At 40.0% G+C, this 16,881-nt stretch overlaps 1 protein-coding gene across 14 annotated transcripts in view; it reads left to right on the top strand.

Moving 5' to 3' along the window:
- Positions 1–2,518: 2,518 nt before the first annotated feature.
- ptprt (protein tyrosine phosphatase receptor type T) overlaps positions 2,519–16,881 on the top strand; it is a 287,950-nt gene continuing 273,587 nt past the window's right edge. For 6 of the 14 annotated variants that reach the window (XM_020055896.2, XM_020055895.2, XM_020055894.2 and 3 more), the window contains exon 1: positions 2,521–2,873. In XM_020055896.2, the coding sequence (XP_019911455.1) occupies positions 2,798–2,873 (76 nt within the window). In that variant the 5' untranslated portion in view covers positions 2,521–2,797. Of the gene's footprint in view, positions 2,874–16,881 lie in introns of all 14 variants that reach the window. The other 8 variants (XM_020055888.2, XM_034287364.1, XM_020055893.2 and 5 more) reach the window with 3 other exon arrangements.

The following is a 16,881-nucleotide window of genomic DNA, read 5'->3' as shown; positions in this document are numbered from 1 at the left end:
TTCTTTACAGTCCAAAATGAACAGTGTTGTTCCTCATAGCATCAGAAAGCATTAACTTAACATTTAAGTCAATTTGCAGAAGCTGCTGATCTTTCATCACCCAATGCAGATGATTTACAGATTATCAGATTTCAAAGTTACATACACATTTTATCAGATATGGTTGTGAGTGTAGCGAAATGCTTGAATTTTAGATTATTAAGTAAAGGTAAAATGTATAAACATCTAATAATCTCTCTAAAATCATGCTAATTGTAACTCTCTACAATATATATATATATATATTCATTGAGAAAAAGAGTTCCTCATATGCACTAGTTCTTAATCGCCAGTTTAACTTGAAAGCCCTGCTTCTTATGCTCCTGTTATAATTATTTGTTGATTCTTATACCCATATCTAAGGACAAGGTAGAACTTTAAACAGCTAGTTAACACTGGCCAAGCCCTCTCAGATCTTTACATGTGCATATGGTTTAGAGTTTAGGGATCCATTTAGGATTGGATTTAAGTCCTATTAAACCTCACACAACAGCCCTTCTCCATCCCAAATTGCACACTATTCACTACTTGGTGCATCACTTTTGACCAGGGCATATCTAGGGATCTGTTCAAAAGCAGGCACTATTTGCATATGCTGCCATTTGTGACACAGTTGCATGCAGACTTTTTTTGATAGTATAAGGCCAAATGCTAGGCACTTTTTATCCAGGCAGTCTATTTTAAATTGAGAATTTCATCATTTCATAATTGAGGATTCTCTTGAACACCTTCAAAAAAGTCAGTTGTTCAAGAGAAATTTATTCGTTGTCCAGGTGTCAGTCATTGCAGACTTCAGCCAATTTTAGCCAATGGAAGTAATTGAGACATGTGAGTACATTATTATTTTTTTTATGTATGGTTAAATCACCTTTGAGGAACATTAAACCAAATACATAGTAGATTTCAGGTAATTTTGAGATTAATTTATCAACATGAAATTAGTTTAATAGATTTGTAGACAGTGTTGGTTAAAGTTAGCTGGAGTTTACCCTAATGGCTTCTAATGCTGTTTAATGCCCTGTCTCATTCAATAGTTTCACTATGCAATAGCTTGTGCTGGGTGGCTAGGGTCAGACTGTCCTCTCTCAGTTTTTTAAACGGTGCATTAGTTTATGTGAAGGGGGTCGAGTCAGTCTCATTCTATTCTGAGGTATCCTTTTGGATCTAAGGAATATTCCCTCAATTTTGTCTGGTGGCCTGTTGAATCTTAGGAGGATGTCCTTGGACCACACCTCAGGACTACCTGGGCTGATGCCTCCTAGCTGTCCCTGTCCAAAGTCCTCCTGGTTGTGTTGCTGATCTAGTTACTGCTTGATTATTCCTACTGTCACTGCCCACAGCCCACCTAGTCATCCCTGTCCTTGTCCACCTGGTCATCCCTGTCCTTGTCCACCTGGTTGTCTTGTCCACCTGGTTGTCCTTGTCCACCTGGCCATTCCTGTTCTTGTCCACCTGGTTGTCCTTGTCCACCTGGTCATCCCTGTCCTTGTCCACCTGGTTGTCTTGTCCACCTGGTTGTCCTTGTCCACCTGGCCATTCCTGTTCTTGTCCACCTGGTTGTCTTGTCCACCTGGTTGTCCTTGTCCACCTGGCCATTCCTGTTCTTGTCCACCTGGTTGTCTTGTCCACCTGGTTGTCCTTGTCCACCTGGTCATCCCTGTCCTTGTCCACCTGGTTGTCTTGTCCACCTGGTTGTCCTTGTCCACCTGGCCATTCCTGTTCTTGTCCACCTGGTCAACCCTGTCCTCGTCCACCTGGTCATCCCTGTCCTTGCCCACCTTGTTATTCCTATCCTTTTCCATCTGGTCATCCTTGTCCTTGTCCACCTGTAAGTGCAGCTGAACTGGATTCTGCCTAAAAACATTGGGCCCTCCTGCATTATTGACCCACCGGTCATCTGAACATGCAAACATATTCATGTAATCTTATAATCTTGAACCGGTACAACCAGAAAATTACCGGCAGTCCTCAGTCTGGCTACTCTCTAGCAATTCTTCCTAGACTCCTACCCCATTAGGTAGTTTTACCTAGCCATTGTGCCTCAATTTCTTGATGTTGGTTGCTGTTTGGGGTTTTAGCCTGGGTGTCTGTATTAGCACTTTGATAAAACTGCTAATGTGAAAATGTCTTACTAAAATACATTTGTTTGAGTGAAAAAGTAAATGTAACCATGGATTATAGTTTATTTTGATCCATAATGAAATGCAGGGTGAGGAACCATCTAACAAATGCAATTAGAAAAAACATTACATATGTATATATAATTATGTTCATAACCTATTTTATTCAATTTCTCTCAACACAAATGTGTGAAACAACAGCAAAAATCCCACTTTTCGACAAAACTGTTGATAATGTATTTAAATCACGGGAAGCTGTTTAGGAAGCCGCTGGACTCTGTCGGCATCAGAAGTGAGTGTGGACACAGGCGTTGGAATCGACTACATCACACACTCACCCGGCCCCGCACAGAGGATTAATAACCTCCATCGCAGATAGAGGTTCAAACGTATTGGAGAGGCAGGTGTAGGGACCCGGGGGATATCGGAATCCTCTGCCACTCTCCTCGCTCTTCTATATCTGTTCTGAACTCCGCTTTACCATCATTTACTGATTGAAACCAAACAATCACACCGGGATTGCTGTCTACTGCCTTTCAGTACTCCCTCACTGCAATACCAATGCGAAAATATTGTCTGCGTATACAGTCTGCGAGTAATAGGACAGGAGGCGAGCATGTAAAATAGTCAGCGCAAAAATGGACAAAGGGAACTACATAATTGCTGCGCTTCTTTTTCAGTTCTTGGACTTCATATGTGGACAATTCTTTCCAGGTAAGTTTATTATTCTTTCTAGGAAATGCTTACAAGTCTAATTAAGCTACTTTGATGTCATTAGAGCGTGCTTTGATGGAGATGCGCAGAGGACGAAGGAACCACGGACAGGTGCATGCCATAGGAGTTAATATGGCTCTCCCAACTTTTATTTGGGAATACTGTACATAATTGTACGCACGTACACACACACACACACACACACACACACACACACACACACACACACACACACACACACACACACACACACACACACACACACAGTATCAAAATGCACACCATGCACTTGTTACTCAAAGCGCAATTTGAAAACCTTTTGGTTAAAATTATTTTGGTCAAGCATTTCTTAAGACATGACATTGACAATCTCGAAAGTATTTGTACTTGTGGTACAGTAATGACTTGTAAAGCCTAACTATTACGCGAAGCTGCGGTCAGTTCGGAGTTTTTAACATAGTCCTAGGTTACGAATGAAATAACATTGGACTATCTTAATAATGCAATACATTTACAACGTTTACCAACTGGAATTATTTATTTTTTAACGATAACATGTCTCTGTATAATAATAATTCATAGCCAGCTTTAGCCTACGCATTATGCCAGCTATGGGAAGCATTTCACGACAAACCGATAAACATAAATCAATAGTCACTTTGCCCACCTTCCAAATTGTTAGACTGTAGGCTACTGCGATTTTAAATTAGTTTGTGATTGGAAAATGGAAGAGACGTGTGTCATAGGTTTGTATATGTTTTGTATAATTAAACAGTTGACATTGCGGTACATTGATGACATTTAGGGTTTTCTTGGTTTCTAAATAACAACTTTAGCCTCTATGCAAAAAGTGGCCTTGTTGAATATCGAATAGCCTATGCATCAAAACCATACTTAATAAAGCTTGTTTCAAAACCACTGTTCATAAACTGAACAAATACATTTTAATAAGAAAATATCAGTTGTACTGAAATGGTAGTGGAAGTCGTAGAAATCTAGTCTGAAAGGCGTACACTTGTAATAAAATGTTTTATTCATTTACTTTTATTTAGATGTCACAATTTGTATCCGACTTTTTCGGTCCGATTACGTTTCTCATCCCGTACATGAACACGGCTGAAAAGTGCTCATGATCTGGAGATGATGCCAGTTAAATTGCATACCCGTAAGGTGGCGCTCTGGGCACATCAAATTATATTCTCTCTTACAGCAGAGCATCTAAATGCGTGCGGCGCAGGTGAACAAACTATAAAATTCACTAAGGACAAAGATGAGAGTAAGTCCAGGTATCCATTTTTAAAACTGTTTTTCACTTTTATATATATATATATATATTATCTTGGAAAATGATTCCAACACTAAGTATGGAGGTAAATCTAATGTAGTTCTGATGCGCATATCCCAATGGATTTGGCGGTTCTATGTAGCGAGATGTTTTGAACTGAAACTAATTGAAGTCTCTTCTTTATTGTTGTCTCTTCTTTATTGTTAGAAGTGAGTAACATAGTTTTAGTAACTTTCATTAGTGACAATGTATTTACCAATGTGGACATCTTTAAATCAGTGACTTCAGGTACACTTATTGGATTACATAATACTCTAATTTTGATGTACAGAAGGAAAGAAAACTGTCACATGTTCTATCTGCATCTGTTGAACTTAAATATATTGAGTGAATAATTATGACCATAAATTTTTTTTGTCACAGTACACAATGAACATCTGAATTTTCACATTATACTATACTTCCTTGCAAACGTTTTCTCTTTGATTTCCATTCTACCGCACTGGCAAAGAAACAAGCCCCCCTCGGTCTGAATGAACAGCTTGACAAGTGTATTTGTTCCCTGACTAATGGGGGCTGGCTTTTGGCAAAGTAGGGTTTTCAAGTGAAATGTGAACAATTTATTGGCTGCATAGGGCTGTTCAGTTCCATTGCTGCTGGGGGAAAACTTGAGAAGGGACTTTATATTTGAAATTGAAAATTAAGTTTCATTACAAGTAATGGATTCTCCCGCTTTCTTCGTCCCCCCTCATTGGTTATGGAGGATGCAGCTGGGGCTAGGCTTGTATCTCTACTGGGTGAGACGCCTCACTAGCCAGTAATTGTTTAATGTCCAGCGGACATTGAAGGTGGCAGCTACTGGCTTGAGCAGCAGTGTGCATGTGTGCATGTGTGCGCACACAAAAGGGACCAATTTACAATTTGCCTTCATTTAATTAGATCTGTTTGGCCAAGAAGGCCAGATATGAAGGCCTTGACTGACGACTCCTCTGACTGCTTTGCTACATTTTGGAACAGCAGGATTTTATTACTTTTTAGTTAGATAGTTTTGCATTTCCCAATTTGAAAGGCTTTTTATGATTATTATGAGTGCTGTTTGGAAATTGGAAAATGGGTGTGTTGGGCTGGGGAGTCTTGGCAGAACGACATCATACTGGATGAATGGGCTGTGACCAGATGGATGTGAAGAGTGTCATTTCCAACCAGCACTGACTGACTCTCCAGAGACAAATTGTTAAAATGATCTTTCCCTTAAATGAGCCAGCTGGATAGTGGACCTATAGAGAAATAAAAGACATTCAACAATAAGACATGTTGATTAATCACATAGTGGTAAATACTCTTGCCAATCGTTCATTTCTATTTCTATTTGGTATTTATTCCCTTTTATTTATTTTTGCATTGCATTGCTTAGTATTTGTAATTGTTGTTACAAAGTATGCTATTTTAAAAGCATTTATACCAATTAAATATATTTAAAATGAGACTTATCACTAATAGTGTTGTGTTGTTCTGTATGCAGCCCTGGTTATTTTTACAGTGCCTTTTGCCCTTTTTCCAAGAAAATTAATCCAGTGAAAAAAATCAGGCTACTCTGCATACTTTACCTAGGGTTCTGCACTGCTTTACATCATCCAGTGGCAGCCTAACACCTGCAGTGTCATGGGAGACAGCAGTCACTCTGTATGCTGGAAGGGGCACTCGCCAGCCGAGTGCTGCCAGACTAATGGTTAATCCCAGGCTTAAGCAGTGTCAGTCTTCAGGCCCTCCATGTTAGAGAAACACACACGCTGCCAGCTAAGAGCTACTGAAGTGTGTGTGTATGTTTTTACCCTGAACTTAAAGTATTTAATTTATTTTATGTAGGGTTTTGTTGATAACTATTTGGAGCCAAAAAAGGGGCATGTTATTTAGGATTTCTGTGAGTTTTATCAATTTTGAGGTTTGAGATTTTTTATGGTGGACTGCTTAGTATTTCGACTTGCATCCAATTTATTCGACAGGTAAACAACACATCCATTGAACCTTCAATAAGTGTTGTGATTGATGTCGAATTGATTTTGACACACAATTGCTAAAAGGACTGTACTTTGCAATAGGAAATGGTGGAAAGAAACTCAAAGGCATCCAATCAAGTCATTGTGGCCAGAAATTCAACTGTGATTGCAACAGCTATTATAACAGTGAGCCACACAAGCACTGATGCAATGGCATACTATTATACTTTTAAAACTTCCTAAAATGGGGTAAAATGCACTTTAAGTAGTTGTGAAAAGAAACACCTAAGAGCACCAGTGGTGTTGACAAGCTGTCGGAGAGTTAATAGATTTCACGCCTGCCGTTTGGGCCTCTCAGAAAAACAAATAAAAATGGGGTTGGGGGTTATTCCCAATCAGTTCCTGTCGGAAGCCTAATTGCCCCCCTCAACTCCCATTATCATCTGGCCCCCTTGTGTTGCCGTGGCAGCAACAGAGCAGTTGGAACGCTTTTTGACAAGCTGTCTGTCACTCACCAGGTCCTTCTATTTAGTATGCTAGCCAACCTGGTCACGCGCCAATCACCCTCTCTCTCTCTTTTTCCTTCCGGAGAGGGGAGATGCATTTAACATGTCAGTGGAGGGAGACGTATTTGCCAGCAGTTTCCTTATCTCCATGACTGTGTCACCCTAATCTGCTACCCTTCTTCTGTTTGCCTGACTAAATGACAGCTTAATACAGGGGCAGGCCTGCGTCACTGAGGAAGTTAGAAGAACATCAGAAGGAGAATGCCTTTCTTTCACTTACGGTTTTAACTACATCCTGAAAAGCTAAAGATTTTGCCTGACAACCTTGTTGTAAAGCAAAGGTGGGAAAACCAGGTTTTATTGTTGACTACAACATTATTTGGATGTGTAAACCATCCAGTATTATTTATACCTCTAATATCATAATCAATATCATATTTGTGATCAGTAATGCAGTTTTTCCATTGCATTTGAAACATTACATTTCTAGATAATCCTGCTCCAATAGATTACACTTTGAAAAACAGTTGCATTACATCTCCATACCTTTTTTAATATTTTTCACAATAATTGGATATCTAAGTGATTGAAATACCTACCTGACAAAGAAAATTAAGTTCTAATCTTTTATGAGCTCTTCCAGTCTAGCTGCAAAAGGACACATTAGCCAGTATAAATGATCCACTGTTAATGTTTGCAAGCTTCCTGCATTTGAAAACGTTGTTTACTGATCACAAAATGCATCCATGTACTTGCAGTATAGCTATATGATTATGATAAAGCTAACTCTGCATTATTGCTTTGCATGGCATATCTTACATCTTTACTGTAGCTACATTAGTTCTGACTGCTTGTAAATAAGGGATCATATTTCATCCAAATATTTTCTAGTGTTCATTTGACAATCCCTTAAAATACATGTTTTGCTCTCCATCTGCAGGCAAATAAAACATTCTGGTCCTTGTTGTGACATTTATAGATAATAGCACCGTACATTATACATAGAATTGATACTCTGTGATGTGCCATTGGACTGTTGCTCAAAGTTTGTTGTGGTACTCGAAAGCACAAATCATAAAGACTCTGTGCCTGACTTTCCAGAAAGTCACAGAAAATAGAACGACTACAGAAAACCTTGACAAAAACATTGTTTCCCTCCTTTTCCTCTAGGTTGGATGTTATCATGACTGTACAGAAATACCAAATCCCCCTGCATGGCAATATTGGTCTTGCCGGAATACTATTCATAGAGGGGAACTAAAGCTGGGGATTTGGAAACAATATTCATGATACAGGAGGTCACATCATGTCCCAAATTTCACCCTCTTTCCTACACAGGAACCTATTAGGTTCTGGTCAAAAGTGTGTACTATTTATGGAATATTCTGCCATTTGAGAAGCAGCCCTTTAGTGTCAGTTGCAGAAAACTTAAAATTGTGAAATCTGAAAAAAGATGCAAAGGAAGAGTAGAAAAAGCAGAACAGGGTGGAAGAGGGGGAGATTCAGGATAGGTAGAAGAAAGTGAGTGAGAAAATGTATATATGGAAAATAAGAATGAGGGATAGACAGAGAAATGGAGTCTGTGTAGACTCAAGAGGCTGTGCCATTATAAGGAAGGTCCCCTCAAGGCCCTTTGAGGAAATGCTGGAACAAACATCCTATTTCCTGGCACTGTGGAAGCTCCACTCACTGTTTGCTCAACAATCCTCCAGCTTTCAAACAGGCATTTTTCTATGTGATGTTTGCAAAGCGAGCCCTCAATACTGCCAGGACCCACAGTAAAGTAATCCGGCATCTGCCTCCAACTCCACTCTTTTCCCATGTTTTGTTTCCCAATTTTTCTTTTTCATTCTCCACTCTGTTTTTGCTTTGTAGCAGTCTTTTCATTTGGTCAATCTCTGACCCACTCACCCAATGTCACTCATAATAGCCCAATGATACGTCTTCACCATTAATGTCATGCACCATCTTTTTGCCATTGCTATCTCTTTCTCACTCAATCTCTCTATTGCGTTGCCTTCCCTGTCCACTTCAACATATTAAGTTGTTGGAGATGTATATACGCATTTCCTTACCCTGCCGTAATTGTCAGGATCCATCAACAGATTACCTTTAATTGGGCAGATAGGGAGCGGGAGAGTTAATACAAATTCTGACTTGATGAATAGATAATTACTACTGTCATCAACGAGAATCACTACTGGCAATTTGTGCAGAGAGCACTGCTCATATCCGAAGCCCCAAATGCAAAGCTTTCTGCCTAAACTTCTCTGTCAAGCAGTTACCTCAGATTTAGATCTGTGTAAAGGTTGTCACGGAAAAGTACTCCTTATATAAAAATTGACAGGTATATTCAAATGAAACAACCCATTGCAAAAATCAGCGACATGATAATAGCAATCCAGCTTAAAAGACAAAATTGGCCATTACTTTTTTACTTTTAGTTTTACAGCTCTCATTTTCATTTGATCCCAGATGCTCCCAGGTGATAAATGTGAAACGATAGGTTCAGGCCACCTCCTGGCCCCATTCATCACCATGAGAGGACATTGTTTCTCTTAAGGGTGCTCGTTCAAATATTTTTGCTGTTATCTCTTGTCAGAGACTTTGTCTTTTCACTTATTGACTTGTGAAAACTTGACAGGGCCATGCCAGAAAGGGAGCCTTGCTTCTGCATTTGCTGTTCTTTAGCTTACCCAGGTGAAGCTTTTTAACCACCAGTGATTTACGCACGGTGAAATTGAGTATGGTTCAGTAGTGCAGGTTTACATAGGAGTTCACGCTTATCAGAGTGGTGTTTCTACACATGGACTTTTATTGACCATGTCAATCACCCATGACTGAATCATTAGCCCCAATAACTGACATAACCGCTGTCTCCAATGAATGAATCTCTATAAGACAACAAGTCAACCATGACTCTGCGCCAGCTCTTCTGTTAACAAAAAGTGTGAAGAACAGTCTTTTCCCAGTGGGATTAAAACAGGACGGTGGCGGACAAATATGAGAAGAAAGTAATTAAATTGCATTAAAGTCAGTGTTAGCCAAAGAGCGGTGAAATCTGGTACTAATGAACTGGCTGCACTCTTTCAAGACCTGGGGTTTGTCAGAGTGAAGACACTGGAAGGGTAACAAGACCCCTTATGCATAGTCTCCCTTCAGACAGACCATTAACCTTTCCCAAGCAGACACACACACACCCCTCCACACACATTGTTTCTATAGATACTTCCTCTATTGCCGATAGACCTGCTTTGTTCCTTTACGGTGAGATTAAAAGGCCCTTAATTGGGTAGGCTAATGACAATTTGCCGTAGTGTTCTAATGCCACATTATTTAGTCCCTAGTGAAAAGGTCAGTCTGGGGCCCTGAGATACTTCCATTCAACGGGAAGTCTCGTGCCTGTCGCTAGGTAGAAACAACCAACATTTGAGTGCCTGGGAGTTCTGTCTGGATGGGGATTAAGGCGACAAAAGTATTGTTGTTGACACTGAAGCAGGTTTGGGCTTTGGCTGGAGTTTTTTTCACTTTCTCAATGTGGTAAAGCTGTGAACACAAACAGACGATAAGAGGCATAAAAAATCATTGCTAATCATCGCCCAGCTCGAGGTTTGTGAGGCGTGATTTGATTAAAAGTGATCGTCCTCTCAGAAAGGTCAAATTGCGCCTCAGTGTGTTTCTTAAAAGTCCTCCCAACACTTGGGCTGAAAGGTGGGAAAAGAGAACAAGCAAACAATTTTGAACTATTATAATGGTCATATCAGATCACATGACAAGTTTGGAGCAAATAAATATATTTTTGATTTACTAGAATTTCACACTGTTGCTTTTTTTCATGTATATGAATGATATTTTGCATGTCTTTCTACCCATGATAACATTTATTTCAAATTTTTACATCCTGGCTATGCCCCTAGCCATCTCTGCGCTGGGCTGGAGCCATAGTCAGGACCGGACAGAAGGTGTAGATCTATCCATTTTGGTCTCCCCAATTGGAGGCAGGTGTAGATCGTTGCCTCCAATTAGGGGCCCTACTTATGTTCACTGTTTGGCCACACCCAGTGTGGATAATTTTGGCTTTGTGTTTGTTGCACAACGTCATCGGTTACTGCTATTGTTTTGTTTGTTTTCATTAAAACCATGGATTTCTACCGCCCTTTCGTCTCTGCGCCGGTGTCCTACCTCCACGACCATGACACAAATCTTGCTTATTCTTCAAAGTCAGATATTACCATACTTGATATCCACTTTCAGAGTGTACATTTGTGGTGAGAGTTTTTTGATCCAGCTCTGATGAGGGACATTTCTATTTTGGTATTTTTTCATTGTACATGATTTTTCACACCATACATATGGCTATTATTTATACATGAACAGAGAGCTTTACCATCACAATACCATCTTTTTAAGTCACCTCGTTAAAACCTCTGTGGCTTAAAATAAATATAAATTTGCGTTTTGAGGTAATGTTTTTGTATAAATGTCTAATGAAGTAAATGCATTAATTTGACTGTCAGTTCTATGCTAATACATACAAATAAGAACTCCATGAATACCCATGCCTCATTTATTGTATAAAGGAGCAGCATCTGTCGCAAAGAGTCTGCTGGAGCCACAAATTAAGGTCATTGTCACAATAGCTGTGAAGTGGTTTCTGACATGAACAAATGTGCCCCAATCCTATTATGGATTGTTGTCAGTTTATTTTGGAATGAGGCCTCAAGCAACCTACAGTACATGATAGCCTTGTCAAGCACACTTCCTTCCACAGCTGTGATATGAACCATAGGGCTTTTAGTTAAAATGAAAATACAGAATTAACATGCACAGTTTTAGGAGGATGATGATTTTGATTTAATAAAATGTTTAGGTCCCTTTTCAGGTCAGAAAACTGATTTAAGAACTGCCTTTAAGGACCTCGCCAAGGCTAAAGTTGTCATAAATGTAAGGGCATGTAAAGGCTTTCCAGGATGGTGTACATACACACAATAGTGGTCTGAAAGGAGCACCTGATGAGAGGAAAATGGATGTAGATGTCAGGTTCATTAATTCCACACCAGTACACAGATACTGTTTGATTAATGATGTTTGGGGGAATTGTCTCTCCTATCTCCCTCATCTTTTGCCCGGTGAGTCTGATGTTGGCCACTCTGTGATACATTGCTGACTGGCAGGGGCTACTATCCCGAATCGAAGGAAGAGAACAGAGCATCTGTTGTAGCCCTTATGTTGACACCAATTTGATGGAGCATACCGGCAAATGAAGCAAGTTTAAGGACATGAAGTTCTGGTAGGCTATGTAAATAGAGCGGGAACTATTATCGATAGAAAAAGAAAAACTGAATATTGTGCTTTTAGTGCCATCTGGTCTCATCTGTTGTGTTCACATGGGTGTCTTAAGTGAGATCTGACTTCTAAAGCTTATTTGAAAAACTATCTGATGGGGGATCCAGTTGAAGCCTGGATCCAACTAAACGCCAACTAACCAACATCAGGACAGAATATCGAAAGCAGCATATATCCATTAAAATCAAACGGATCTGATCAGTTTAATGTATTTTTTTGTATTCCCCTCAACAATAGCTAATCACGTTTTAAAGGTTTTCTTTCTTTCTCCTTAAAACTATTTATGTTCAGCTGGGTTTGGTCCCCCAAGACCGGGTTCAATACAGCCACTATTATGTGATTTATAACCATTATTGCCTTTCCCAACAAGCAATTTATTTGATGGAACTCTGTGTTATATAGCCCTGCCAGTCCCTCCTATAATGAGCACCCTAACTCTACCTGCCATAAACATAGCTTAGCTTCATCCCTGCAAAGAAAGAAAACAACAGGGGCCTTCTTGATATGAGGTGGATTCTAATGGCACAATACCATTAGGTAGCTGCCTCCTCCATTAACACAGCACCTCCAGCATGAACTGTATGCTATGCGCATTCCACAATTCATCTCTTTCCTCAATATGGCTCTGTAATGCTGTTGAAGTGCCTCACATATCTGTCAAGGAGACTAATTTTGAAGATGCATTGACCAAGCCAACCATTTCTGGTTTTGCATGACTCACATGGGAATTCACATCCAATAAATGTATGGTGCTCAGTGTGGCTTTATGAAGGAAAGCAACACGTTTGCATTTTGGTTGATATGGACAACGTGTGTGTTAGGCGTGGGATACAAGGCGCTTAACTTTGTAATGGCTTGTAATAAAACTGCTTCCCATTGACTTTGATATTCATCCCCTTGTTTGGTTTACTGGTGACTGAAAATAAAATGGAATAACAAAGGAGAACAGGATGACTCTATGTCTAATAAAGGGGTGTGTAAGAGTGCTTCTGATAGGCTTCGCTCCATCCACTTTGTCTCTGTTGGTGGTGTGGGGCCATTTGCAACTCCGCTCTGTGCTTTAGAGAAATGGCCAGCATGGACTGATGCCAGGGAGCAAACACACACACACATACACAAACCCAACACATGCATAACACAATACACACAACACACACACAGCACAGACACAACACACGGTACAACCTATGCACAACACACACAGAACACATGCACAACATAGGCCACCATAGCAGTCTCTCTCTCTGGTTTTCTCTTTTCCTTTCTGTTTTTCTCTATCTTGTTCTTTTTTCTGACTCTGATTCTCTCCCTCATCTCTTACTTATCAGCTCAGCCTTCAAAGTGTCTGCCACCTCTCCTCATCCAATCCTAATAGGGTATGAATGAGCTGCACTGAGTGAGGCCCACGTAGCACAGTCCTGACAGCTAGTATCATCGTCATCACCATCATCATCAACCCCATCAAAATCATCATTGCTATAACCCTCCTGCCAATCAGTCATCAGCATCAATCACCCACAGAGTGAGAGAGAGCCCCCAGCCCTTACAAGCCACCTCACCTAATTCCAACCTCACACTACCCTGCGTCAAGTCATTGATTTTTAACAAGCCTGTCAGTTTGAAATGGGACACGTACACCTGGTGGATAAGTAACAGCTGTGTATGTCAACGCACAATCTGGAAGAACAAGTCTAAAAGCAAATCCATCCATTAAATATTTGAGACTCCGGTTATGCTAGACCTATTCACTCATTCGCTCAAATATTATGGAGAAATTATGGAAATCACGACTCACACCGCAGGTGGGCCTGTGCAACACTGGGAACTCACTGTCTAACAGGCTGAGAATTTTTTTTTCTTCACTGGAACTGACAATACTTTTAACTGTTTGCTTTACACCCATTCACATGGTTCTCTGTGTCATTGTGACAGGTGATTAATCTGCACGTACGCAGTTATAAGCATGTTATGTCAGCACAACCTGCAAGGTAGTACACTGCTTAATCAAATATTTAGAATGTTGAATTATTGAACGCAACAAAGACAAGTTACAGCTGCTCTGCGTGCTCAGCTGTGGATTATGATGTTTGTTCTCAAAAGCCAATCACTTCTTCTCATTTCCACGTCTCACGCCAGGTAAACATCCGAGTCTGACTGAGTGTTAACGGTTGTCATCTGAAGTGCAGCTAGGCAGTGTTCATGACCACTACCATCAGGATATATATTTTTTGAAAATGCAAAGAAACATTTGTTAATGGACAAGTACAGTTAGCCCCTCCCTATTTCATATGGTTGCTGGTGCATACTGAATACTACCCATGGGCTGCACTCAGACGTTATTTATTTGAGTATGAATGGAAAGGTGATTTAGAACAACTGTCACAAACGCTTGCTGTTTCTGACTAGTCTACCCTGTGGTTTGCATATTAAAGTATAAAAAAGTATCCGTGACTTCACTGTGCCCAACGTCCCACCTAATGGCACATTATTGTTCCAGTTTGTCAGCGGAGGCACTTTGTCTGGTGTTTCCTAGCTGTGTGTCGCTATGCTAATTACTTTGCTAGCGACTCTCAGACAAACATTAGCTATAACAACAAAGAGAGTACCTAGCTAATGTGCTGAAGTGAGTTTCTTAGACAGGACTTCAAAACAAAATGTCACCTGCTGAAAGAATTGGCAAAGGCCACATGCAAAGTATATGCAAATGAGGTCTGTACATGTAGATGAAGCCTTACAAAATAACACAGTGTCGATAATATGATTGTTTTTAGAGATTTATGTTTTTTATCCAATGGCATCTCATTGGAATGTGTGCAGAATATGTTTTTTTTGTGTTTGTGTCATGTCAATGTTTTCCCATCTAGCTCCTTCATTATTTTCTCTATAGTATATTAATCAACGTGCTCATCTTATTACTGCATAGTTGGAATGTAGACATTTTCTCACAACTCAGTCAAAATCCTTGTGCAATGTGTTTTCAAATCACCCAATTTCAATGTGACATTTCTACAGTACTATGATGTTCAGAGAAATCTAGGAACTTCTACTTTTGCCTGTTTCCCAATCCAAGTTGCAGTATCTTTCTGAGACATTATAATCCTCATTGTCTCAATTTAGCAGAAACCATTTCTTGAGTCTAGCAGAACTTAGGTGTATTCAACCAACAGTCCACAGAGTTACTAGAGGGGTCCTTGAGAAAATTATTGATTTACATTTTTTCTGTTTGGCTTAACCTTGGAAATTGTAGATGAAAAGGGAGAGATTATGGTTTTGGGGAGGAAGGGGAACAAATGGGTTAGTGCTTTTTAAATTAAAACAATTATTATTTTAATATAAAATTTTAAACAATTTAAAGAAATAATATTAATAAAAGCTGTGTGTAATAATAATAAGTAGTAAAATGCAATGCATTTTAATGAAATAATGTCATTAATAAAATATTAACAATTTAAATCATGTGCCTGATACTCTTATCCAGAACAATTTACTGTACTGACTGGATACAAAGTCCTCTATGGGAATCAAACCCACCACCCTGCTGTCACAAGCACCATGCTTTTACCATGTGTTCTACATTGTACAATGTGTGATGGGGTCCCTGGATTGACCGATGATTTGGGTGGAGGTCCCTGGACTGACTAATTGTTTGGGTGGTGGTCCCTGGACTGACTAATGGTTTGGGTGGTGGTCCCTGGACTGACTAATGGTTTGGGTGGTTGTCCCTGGACTGGCTAATGGTGTGGGTGGTTGTCCCTGGACTGGCTAATGGTGTGGGTGGTTGTCCCTGGACTGACTAATGGTTTAGGTGGGGCTCCCTGTACTGACTTATGGATTGGGTGGGGGTACCTGGACTGACGAATGCTTTGAGTGCCAGGTTCTAGTAATACCCTGGACTGTTGCAGTCTGGACGTAACCCATTTACTTTGGTTTAGTCAGTGGTCAGTTACCCTTTTGTCTATTTGGGCTTTGTTTGTGTGATGTCCCAACCAAATGACCCCAATTCAAAGATAGAAAGACAAGAAGAAGAAATCCAAAACTCATCCACATCCTGGAAATTATCAGGAAAAAGCCAGACCACTAGCACAAATGCTGAACACGTTATATCCATCAAGCTGTGAGAGTGTTGTGGATGGGAATGGTGGATAGGCATAATCTGGGAGTTTTGCATCATGGGGGTTTGATCCCGGTGCTACTGTACTATTGGTATTTCTTAACCTTAACCATGTTGAATTTGATAGAAATCCTTTCATTGAAAAACAGATTTCAAATTTTTTTAGCCACCATTTTTTTAGTGTGCCCTGACCTCATGCTGCTCCTACAGGACACCTGCGGGACAAACAGCACAGACCCCCAAGCTTAACGCACACAGTCTACACTACACAGTGATAGCTTATGTAAATGTACATTATACAGCCATCTAAGGATATTACTGTGAAAGTAAATCTCTTGATATTTTGGGATTTTGTCTTTGTGTCTGTATTTTGCTTCAGCAGATTGTCATTACATTTTGTCTCTACCTTTAAGATTTCCATTAGCCAGCTTTGCAAACATTTGAATATGAAAACATGTTGGCCAAAACTCCATAATTTAAGTCTCCAATGTATTTTGACATCATAACTTTTACAAACTGGCTAATGGAACAATAAATGGAATGTTCCTGAGAGTTAAAACTGACACGTCATAAGGATCCTGCCCTCTTCTGCTCGGGTGCTGAAGCGTGGTGTTAGTGTGGTTGGGTCTATGATTCTCCTTTCACTGGGTCAGTGATTTTGTCTGTACCATTAAATTAGGTCATCATTGGTTGTATACACAGACAGGGCAGCTGTAATACTGGGTGTGACAACACGCCTGCATCCCTATTTGAATAAGATAGG

This window comes from Esox lucius, chromosome 17, assembly GCF_011004845.1.
Source record: "Esox lucius isolate fEsoLuc1 chromosome 17, fEsoLuc1.pri, whole genome shotgun sequence".
NCBI classification, from domain to species: Eukaryota; Metazoa; Chordata; class Actinopteri; order Esociformes; family Esocidae; genus Esox; species Esox lucius.
The sequence above is the reverse complement of the archived record's forward strand: the minus strand, read 5'-3'. Positions and strand labels throughout refer to the sequence as shown.